This window comes from Tamandua tetradactyla, chromosome 9 (assembly GCF_023851605.1).
Source record: "Tamandua tetradactyla isolate mTamTet1 chromosome 9, mTamTet1.pri, whole genome shotgun sequence".
NCBI classification, from domain to species: domain Eukaryota; kingdom Metazoa; phylum Chordata; class Mammalia; order Pilosa; family Myrmecophagidae; genus Tamandua; species Tamandua tetradactyla.
In genome coordinates this window covers 51,809,095-51,819,127 of record NC_135335.1, presented here as the reverse complement: position 1 = coordinate 51,819,127, position 10,033 = coordinate 51,809,095, and the positions used below count along the sequence as shown (strand labels likewise).

The following is a 10,033-nucleotide window of genomic DNA, read 5'->3' as shown; positions in this document are numbered from 1 at the left end:
TAAAACAGCCATCCAATTTCTCCACGTTTGATTGCACTAAATAACTTAAAAAATACATTCAAAGCAAAATTTCATACTCCACTATTTCCTCTCTACCCACAAAACGACCTGGCGCCACGATGCACTGTTGAGCCAACTAGCTACAAATTGATTTCGAATCCAATCCTTTGGGGGCATCATCGGAAATTCTTTTCTTCCCCACCGCCCCGCCCCCTTCTCCTTTTCCCTTTTCCACACGCTTGAAAAAAAAATCGTATTATAAACTGCCTAAAATCGAACCCACTTACGTCCTAAGAAAGGCGTGCCCCCAGATAAATGTCCGAATAATAGTTGAAAAGAATTAAACTGCCAACTACAAACTGTCCTCGTGACAAGGGCTAACAATTACAACCACAAAACGACAACCACACATGCAAAGCTAACAAGAAGGCTGTGTTTGAAACACTGGTCTCTAGCGTGGAAACACTCTCTGCGGGCCCTCCCCAGGGCTCTTCTCGCCAAGACCCCCCGCGGCCCCAGGACAGCCCGGCCGAGAATGCAGAGCCCAGTCCCCTCCCCCCGCCCAACCCCCAAGGTCCAGCCACACACACAGCAGCGGGAGCCGTGGGCATCGTTTCATTTAGTTTATTAGACAAAAATATATGATTTAGACAAGTTCGCTGACGCGCTATTTACAATCTGAAGTCACTTTATATACAGAAAGAAAGAAAAAAAAGAAACAAGCACGTGGGGCATTTACCGACCGGCCAGAGGAGGGTGCGCGGCGCCCGGGGGGCGGGCAGAGGCAGCGGCGGCCGGGGACGCGCGCTGGGCCGGGACGAGCCCCTTGCGGCAGAAAGCGATGGATGAATGGCAGTCGTTGACGTCGTTGCCATATGTGTCCTTTACACCAGTCTGAAATAGTCGTCTTAATTCCTCTCATCCCCTCCCTCCCCAACTCCTCCCCCCTCCCCCCGCAAAAGCACAAGTAGGCCCGGAATCAGGCGGACGGGAGGGCTGCTAGGATCCGCGGGGCTCCCTCCTGAGGCGCCAGCGAGCTGCGGGGAGACAGCGAGACAAGACACGGAGCCACGTCAGTGGCGGGGCGCTGCGACCCGCGCTCGCCGCTCGCGCCGTCTCAGCGCCCGCCTCCCGGGTCAGGAGAAACCCGGCGGCCTCGGCGGCCCTGCCAGACGCCACTGCGCACCCCCCACCTCCGCGCGCTCCCCCTCCCCCCGCGCCCCGCCACCGACGCAAACTGCACTCACTTGTCGCGCACGGGCTGGAAGGGCGACTTCAGCTGCTGTGCGGGGGAGTCGGGCCTGGGGGCGAGGTCTCTCTCTGCGAGGGAAGGGAAGCAGCAGAAGGTTAGGGCGGGCAGGCGGGGTGGGGGCACGGGGAGCCGCAGAGGCGCGCAGGCCTCCTCCCCAGCAGCCCCCGCCCTTCGTTGCTCCCACTCGGAAAGGGTCTCCAGCACCCCACCCCGAGGGCAGGCCCGCGGAGAGTCCAGCTCTCTCTAAAGAGCCCGAAGGCCTCGGACTGGATCCCTGAATCCCGCCCTTCCCCCGCCGGGCTCCTCTCATCCCAGCGCGTAGCTGGGACTCAGGGCTTCCAGGAAGGACTCAACCCCAGGGCGCGATACCTGGGAGCGAGGGGCTGCTGCGGGTCGAGGCCTTGTCGCCGTGCAGCGCTCCCGGGGCGGCGGTGACGGGCGGTGGTGGCGGCGGCGGCGCGGGCAGGTGCGGGCCGTGGGGCGCGGCGGGCGGCGCGCCGACGCCCAGGAAGGAGCGCATGTTGAGCAGCGAGCCCTGCGCGAGGAACGCGCCGTTGGTCCAGTTGGAGAACTTGCCTATGTGGCAGGTGTATAGTCCGTGGCTGGGCAGGAAGGCGGGGTGCTGCAGCGGTGCGCCCGCGGGGGGCCCGGGCGCGCCGGGGTGGCCTGCGGGCGGTGGCGGCGAGGCCTTGGGCGCGCCGTCGGGGCTCGTGGCGGTCTCGGCCAGCGACCAGATCTTGGGCTTGTTGTGGGACGCGCCCTGCAGGCCTCCTGGCGCGGCCCCCGGGCTCAGCAGGCGCGTGCTGCCCGGCTCCGGGGCCTCCTTGGCCAGGCCCAGGAGCGAGTCTCTGGGCTGGAGCGCGTCGGCGGCCGCCAGCGGCGAGTCCCGGCCCCGGAGGGGGGCGACGGGAGCCCGCGGCGCCTCGGCCTTGTCCTCCTCGTCCTCGTTGCTCTGGTCGCCGTCATGCTCGTCGATCTTGTCGATGTCGATGCTCTCCAGGTCGATCTCCTCGTCGTCCTCGGCCTTCTCCGGGTCGCCCTCGGTGTCGCTGCCGAAGAGGGCGCCGTCCTCCTGGTCCTTGCTGCGCGCGCCCCACGTCACCTTGTTCTCCTTCTTGAGGCGGCGGCGTGCGTTGGCGAACCAGGTGGAGACCTGCGTGAGTGTCATCTTGGTGATGATGGCCAGCATGATCTTCTCGCCCTTGGTGGGGTAGGGGTTCTTGCGGTGCTCGTTGAGCCAAGCCTTCAGCGTGCTCGTGCTCTCGCGCGTGGCGTTCTTGGGCCTCCCGGGGTCCCCGTACTGGAACTGGCCGTAAGGATAATAGGCCGGCGCAGTGTGGGCTGCGAAGGTGGCCGGGTGCACTCCGGGGTTGTCCTTGAGTTCATACTGCGATCCCTGCAGCCCCACGGCCCGGCGAGGGAGGACAGAGAGGGGAGAAAGAGAGAGATGAGTCCCCCACGTTGGGAAAGTTGCGGGCAGCAGCTCGCAGCCGCTCGAGGACCCCTCCCCCCAGGCGCCCGGGCCACGCATGACGCCCCCAGGCCGTCCACAGGGCCTCGGTGTCCCCCCCCCAAACCCGTGAGACACCCCCCCAATCCACTCTCCGGGAGCTCGGAATCACGACCCCACTCCAGGAACTGCGCGCGCCCATCCGGCACGGAGAGCGTTTTCGCCACTCAAGAAAAGTTCCAGAAGCCGCGGAGCCCACCTCTAGAAACGCGATGCCGGAGCCGCGAACCCCCCTGGGCCGTTCTGCGTCCCTCACCACGCCTCCCCAGCCACAGCTCCACAAACCCGGATGTCCAAGTTTACTTCGCACTAACTAGCTGGAAGGGGAACCTCTTAACTGAACTGATAAAACACATTTTTCCCTAGGTAAAGAACCCAGAGCCCAAGAACTCCATTCGACCCAGAGGGGGGTCAAACAAAATAAAGCATCCCTTTCTGCAGGCCGAAATCCTCCAACAATTTAAAACGAAAGCGCCCTCCTTTTAGCTCCCAAACCAATCTGCATATAATAGCTCGCCCTCACTTAAAGGTCTGTAGTGGTGACAGGCAATTTAAAATTTTAATCCTAGCCATCAAAAACAACAATAACAAAAACTACCATTTGTTTTTTTTTGTTTTTTTTTTTTTTTGAGTACAAAAAGAGGGCTTATCCGGTAAAATATTAACGGGAGCGCCCGGAGCAGCCGGCATCGAGATGCAGAACCGGTTCAGTTTCCTAGTCTGTTTCTAGCTTACTTATCTGTAAGTTTGACTTTGATCTGGAGCAAGCAAACAGCAACTGTTTGCAGGCATTTAGAGGGCCTGATTTATTTGCAATCAATATTCTTTTTATCATCAGTAGTAAAACACAGCAAGTCAAATTATCCCATCAGGTGTTTTGGTAAATAACATTTTATCTTTCTAACAACCTCATTAGGCCTCATTATTACCATAAATTGCCCAGCCGTTGGCCCACAATTTCATCCTTTTGACTCCTAGAGACCAGATCATAATGGCTTAAAAACCTCGGCTTGAAATCGGGTTTGGGCTTTCCGTTTCCTTTCCAAGAATATGGCCAGGAGACTGGAAGAAACACACACGCCCTTTGGGGCAGATTTTTACATATTATCTCTCAGTAAAAAACCCAGCAACCTCCCTTCTCCCCCTCAGGCAGGGGAGAGACAGCCTCACCATCGCCCCCCCCCCCCCACGGAGTTCCCAAATGAAGCACTTCTGTAATTCAAATTTTCTCTGAAAAATTATCATCCTCCATTAAAACGTGTTCAGTTGTTACGTTAGCAAAAAAGGCAATCTAGACTCTGAAAAAGTTGCAAAGAATAGCAAGATTCCTTTGACTAAATAAGTTCACTGGTACAGACCCCAAATAAAAGGTATCTGTGGACAGATTTCGTTTTGCTTTTTTTTTGCCAAATCGTTTCCAAAATGTACTTTGGGCTTTTCTAATTATTTTGCTTGTAATTAACTGTAAAGAAACTATTTTGGCCTCGTCTCTGCTGGGAATTCTTTCTGAAAGGACCCCTTGTAAATCTCTCATCGCTTCCCCAGCATCTAAGCTGCCTGAACAAAATGGAGCTGATCTGTCCAGATTGCGAGCTATCTGAAAGGCAGCTCGCTTCCAGAGAAATAGGGGTTCTTTTAAAAACTACAAGAAAAGTTATAGGAGAACTTGTCGTTCGCTGTGCTCGGGCACGGTTGGCGGGTTTTGAGTTCCCGTCTCTTCGGGGCGTGGGGAGACCTCGGGGGCGCCTGGAAACCGCGTGGACCCGCAAGTGCAGGAGCGCGCCCGGCCGACCCCCCGCGCCCGCACAATCCGCCCGAGCCCGAAGTTTAAGCCCCGACCTTGCAGTCAGACCGAGGAAAATGGATCCTGAAGACCAACCGACTGCCCGGCCAATGCCCCTGCGGGGACTTACATTTGCAGCCCCCTCCCCCAGTTAACACCCACTGGGACGGGAGACTAAGAGGCCACCATTTATTTTAAACCCGGGGACACTGTTTTCTTTAATCCTCCATTATGTAACGTGGGAAGAAAACGACTTTTCTTTCGGTGCAAATGAAAACTTTGGCAACTAACGGAAGTCGAAGTAAACACCGCTACAGAAGCCAAGAAAATTATTATTTCAACGTAAATTATAATTTCTTAAAAACTCAAATCGAATACATGCCAGGATGAGACCCCTGCGGGTCGTCTCATCTCTATTGTTATGATTATTTCAAGGTTTCTCTCGGGCAAACTCGGATCCAACTATCTCCGCTCCTCCGGAGAAGGAGAAAATCCAGCCTTCCCGGCCTAGTTCAAAAGCCGGAGGAGCTGCGAGAGCGCGGCCCGCGGGCCGGGAGGACAGTCCTGGGAAAGCCCGGCCGCGCCAACCCGGGGCCCTGCGAGGCGGCGCCGACCTCCAGAGCCGGGCAGCGCGTCCCGGGCCTGCTCCCGCGGCCTCCGGCGCCTCCGCCCCTGCCGGGCCTCCGGCCTCGCCAGGCCGCAATGTCGGGGCCGTCACCCGCGGGGCCTGTCGGCGCGGCGGCGTCCCGGGGGGCGCCCCCACCGTCGCGATCCCACCGGCCGGGACCTTCCCGCTCGGCCGCCCGGCCCCCGGCCGTGTGCGCGCCCGCCTTTCCACCCTCTGCGGGGCCCGGGGACGGCCCGGCGCGGCCGGCGGGGGCGAGGAGGGGCGGCGGCGGCGCGGGGCGCACTCACCATCTGCGAGAAGAGGCTGAGGTCGGCGGCGTAGGGCAGGAAGGCGCTGTAGTTGGGCGCGCCCGCGTACGGCCCCGCCGCCGCGTACATGCCTAGCACCGAGGTGACGGCGGCCGCGCCCGCGCCGGCGCCCAGCTCCGCAGCCCCGGGGCGGCCCGACGAGGCGGCGGCGGCTGCTGCCGCGGCCGCGGCCAGCACCCCCGGGCGCTCGCCCCCGTAGGCGCCGGGCCCCGCGGCGCTCAGGTACTGCGGGTAACCCAGCTGCGGGAAGGACATGTCCGCGGACTCCGAGGCGGCGGCGACGGCGACCGGCAAATATTAAGGGGGCGGAGGGCGGGGGCGGGGTGGGGACAGAACTCGGGGGTGGGGGGAGAAGGCGGCGGGCCGGGCGCGCTCGGGCCGGCCGGGAGGCGGGGGCCGGAGGCTGCTGCTCGGCCCGATGCTCGCTGCGCCCGGCTCCCGGCTGCGCCAGGATCCGCGATCGCGCGCCGACTGCGGCGGCCGCCCTCCGCTCGGCGGCGGGGCTTTCGGGGACAATTTGAAGTTGATGCTTTGATTGGCATCCCCTTGAGCGTAGGCCCCGCCCCCGGCTCCCCGCCTGCCCCTCTGCCCGCCCTCCCTTGGCGGCGGCTCCCGCCCCTCCTCGCGAGCACGTGGTGCCCCGCGCCGGCCCGGCCACCTCTACCGCCCTGGGCAAGCGGGCGGCGGGTGCGGGCCGGGCGGCGCGGGCTCTTCCCGACCAGCCCCCGCGGCTGTCTGACAACCTGTCGACACGGTTTTACAGCTGTCCGACACCGGGGTTTGCTGTTTCGCCGCCGAGGTGTGTCCCCTTTTTAACAAAACAACTCGGCGCCGGCTTTTCCACCGTTGAGGCGGCGGGGAGGGGCCGGGGGCGCGGGTGGCCGCCGGCGGAAGCGGCCTCTCCTCTTTGGCCGGCGCTGCCTCGGCCTCCCCCCGGACGTCTTTGGCAGACAAGGCTTCAGGTCCCCTCCGTGCGCTACTCGCCCGACGTTCCGTGACACCCCAAACCCTACCCCAGCCGGTGTGAGGCGCGGCGTCCCGGAGGCCCCCACCAGGCGTAAGCAGATCATCCGCGAATGACCGGCCTGGGCTACGATTCCAGGAGCGAGAAGCAGCCGAGCTCTGGTGGTGTCTCTAGATGGGAGAACTTTGGGACTCGCAGCGCCAACTGCGAATCCGGGGCTTGGGAGGAGCAGATGCTGCCAACATCTGCTTCAAGGGAGGAGAGAGGGGCTTGTTCTTGCCCAGAAAGCGCCGTCGGGGCAGGATGGGGGACACCAAAGTGGCCTGAGAACCCCTCATTTGGTGCTAAGGGTGCAGATGCTGTAAGGAAACTTGTGTGGTGTGCTGGACCCCGGGCGGCGCGCGGGCCAGGCCGGGGACAGAACGGCGACGCTACCTCCGGGACCCACGCACCTCTTCTCCCTTCCTCTCCATCCCCGGCCTCGCAGAAAGGGCGCGCTCAGGGGTGGTTCCAGGTCACCGCTGGCCTAACCGAGCCGCGCGGGTGCGGACGCCGAGCGCACATTGTTCCCAGCCCCGGCCAGCGCGGACATGCAGCCTCTGCGCTGCGCTTGCCGGCTCGAAGGAGCTGCGCAGACGGACAGCGCGCCGAGGGCACCCACTGGGTCTCCCGGGGCGACATTGCAACAGCCTCTGATCTGGCAACCGGGGTCTCCCGACGCACCCCCATCGCTGCTGGCGCCTCCGCCCTCCCTATACTGGGGCCCACAGGAGTTTCGGCCACTGGCTCCAGCGGCGGCCTGAGCCTGGGCGCGTTCTGGGCCACAGCTGGAGGCTCTGGGCGGGTTCCCGGGCTTGCCGTCCTGCTGGTGACCTGGGCCGCCCGGAGCCCTGGACTCCAGCCCAGTCCCCACCCCCGTCCTGCTGCGCCAGGCTGGAGGCCTTGGATCCTCATTTTCGGCTGGAGGACAAACATGGAGCCGTGGCCTATAATTAGCAACAATAAAGCCCAATAATAATAATAATTAATTACCACCCGTAATCGGGTTTTAATTTTCCTGCACTGAGTCACATCTTCCTGTTCATGATGTTTGTTTCGTTTTGTTCTTTTTCTCTGCCCTAGTTCACAGGCTGCACTCACTCACAGGCTCCACTTCATCCAGGCCAGAGCTCCTTTCCTGCTTTCTGATTCATCCTGGGATCGGGGGGCATAGGGGTGCTGTCTCTGGGAAGACCCTAACCCTGCTAACTCCTGTTCCCCAGCACGCAGCCTCCCATGCGGGAACCTCAAGATCATCGCCAGCTCCCCACTCCCTCTCCCTACACCAGAACCAGCTAAGTCATTGGGATGAGTGCACTATGAGAGAAGTCCAGGGCTGATGAGGTCCTCCTTAGCAAACTTCAGTGTCACAGCACAGGGCAACAAATAAATACAGGTGACATGACTACTCACCCCATCTTCCCTGACCTGCAGAGAGAGGGGACATGTATGTTCAGAAAAGCTTCCCAGAGTAAGGGGTCAGCAGCTCTAATTGAAGATCCCTTGCCCACCCGCTTCCCTGGGACCAAGAACCCCCCCGCCCCCCAGACACCTATCCCAAGTTGGCTAGGGCATCTTTGTATGTGGGACCAGAACATAGGGCTTGGTGGTCACTCACAACCCATCAGAAATGCCTCACAGCCAGGCCCTGCCTGTGCCCCTCCATTTTTCATTGGGGAATCTCAAGGCAGGGGTCCTGAAGACACAGCAAGGTGACAGGGCTGGCCTGGTTAGGGCCATGCCTGCAACTACTTCCCTCTGGATCCTTCCTTGAGACCTACGAGGCCCTTGGACTTACCCTCCGGAGAGCCCTGGAAAAGTGCCAAGGGGCCCATTGTGGCCAGCCCTGTCACCGTGGCAGGGGGCTTGGGGCTTGGGGAGGGGAGAGGGTAGGGGCTTCGCAGGTCATAAAACCCCATCCAGGCAGTGCAAACAGAACCTGGCTGGCCCCTAATTCAATTTCCTCTTTTCTCTTCTTGACCTTTTACCCATAAAATTTGCACCTAGAAGATGAAGAAACAAAGTAGCCAGAAAAAAAAAAAACAAAAAGAAAAAGACAAGAAGTAAAAAAATCACCATCAAAGCACCCCTTTGGAGAAGTAGCAGAAATCTCAGGGCCTCAGTTTGTTCCAACACCTGGCTCCCTCCTCCTGCCATCTTTTAATTTTATTCATTCATTCATTCGTTCATTTTATTCATTTATTTATTATTAACATTAAATAGCTAAGTGGGGCCGAGGGTTGCCGAGCTGGGGGGAAAGGTGCCCAAGGAGAGGATTGCCTTGAATATCCTCTCAGTGCGGTTGCAGATGCTTCCCCAGCGGGGCCGGCCTGGATCACCCGCAGCCCCTCCCGTGGCCCCGCCGGTCATTCTGGTGACCCAAGAGGCATGGTATTAAAAGGAGGGTCGACCGGGTGCTGCGCGGGCACCCCGGCTCCGGCAAGGGGCGGACAGAGGGGCTTCACCCGCCTCGCCGTCGAAGCCCCACGGCCCCCAGTCCCGCGGCGTCCGGGTTTAGCTGTGTCACCTGGCCTAGCCCGAGCGCCCGCCAACCGGTCGCCGCCCGCTGGTCCCCGCGGTAGCGGCAGGGCCGCGAACCGGAAAAAGTCAGCCTAGGGGTCGCTGCGCGGCCGAATGGCAGCTCCTCCTGCCGTTCGGGCCCGGAGCTGGGGACTCGGAACGCAAGGGCTCTGGAAGCACGGCCACTGCGAACCCGCCGCAGTGGACCCGGGGCGCCGGCGCGACCCCGCGGAGCTCGGCCAAGGCGGGCGGCGGGCAGCTAGGGGAGGCCGGCAGGCTGGCGTGCCGGAAACCGCCGGGCGCCCAGACTCGCACGTGTGGGTTCGGGGCGCCCACGAGTGTGAAAGGCGCGCGTGTGCCTGGCGTGGCGGAGGGGGGAGGGGCGGTGTGGGACGAGAAGTGAGTGAAGACCCTGGGTTCCGGGGTGGGGGGGCGCTGGGCGGCGGTGCGGATGGTGTTGATGAAACACACTCATTTGAACGGAGCTGACTTGTAAACAGATCTCAAGGCTCCAAGTAAAGTTTACTTTTTTTTTTGGAGGGGGGAGGGGATTTCTAAATAGGAAGTAATTGTTACCTCTGTTCTTTGGTGGAGTCGGTTTCCTCTTTTCCTGCGCACCGCCTCAGAAATGCTTCGTCTCCTCTCGGCTCCCAGCCCACCCCTGGGGAGTATTTACACACGGAGGAGATTAAACCAACCCAAGGACAATCTCGTTTACAATTTCTTTTTTTTTTTCCGAAGAAAAATTCTTCCCTGATTTTGAAACTGGGTTGCCCCGCGGTCCCAGAAGCGGAGGAGAAACTCGCTTGGCGGGCCGCCCCAATCCCTGGACCCGTCTTGGGGACCAGCGTTTGGCGCGAAGCACCCGTCCCGGGGGCGCGGTGACGGCGCAGCGACCCTCCTCGCCTGCCTTTCAAAATGGCCATTCTTTCCCCTGCAGATGGCGGGGCCGGGGCACCGTGCGGAGCTGGGCGGCCTGATCCGACCTGCACCCCGCCGACCCCGCGCGCGGCCCTCCGCCCCGACGCG

General features: G+C 61.1%; 1 protein-coding gene across 1 annotated transcript; it reads right to left on the bottom strand.

Annotated features, from left to right (window-relative positions):
- Positions 1 to 609: 609 nt before the first annotated feature.
- On the bottom strand, positions 610 to 5,773 carry IRX1 (iroquois homeobox 1). Its single transcript, XM_077116810.1, has 4 exons — positions 5,461 to 5,773; positions 1,622 to 2,648; positions 1,248 to 1,320; positions 610 to 1,037 (listed from the first exon to the last, which is right to left on the bottom strand). The coding sequence occupies exons 1-4, from the start codon at positions 5,734 to 5,736 to the stop codon at positions 980 to 982; spliced, it is 1,434 nt and encodes a 477-aa protein (XP_076972925.1). The 5' UTR covers positions 5,737 to 5,773; the 3' UTR covers positions 610 to 979.
- Between the last annotated feature and the right edge of the window lie 4,260 nt (positions 5,774 to 10,033).

What these genes read in the sequence shown, in the direction of transcription:
- IRX1 (XM_077116810.1), bottom strand. Translation starts at nt 5,736, where the DNA reads ATGTCCTTCCCGCAGCTGGGTTACCCGCAGTACCTGAGCGCCGCGGGG. An exon ending in CAGCAGCCCCTCGCTCCCAG is followed by an intron (nt 1,321 to 1,621) that starts GTATCGCGCCCT and finishes CTTCCCTCGCAG; the next exon opens with AGAGAGACCTCGCCCCCAGG. An exon ending in TTCCAGCCCGTGCGCGACAA is followed by an intron (nt 1,038 to 1,247) that starts GTGAGTGCAGTT and finishes GTCTCCCCGCAG; the next exon opens with CTCGCTGGCGCCTCAGGAGG.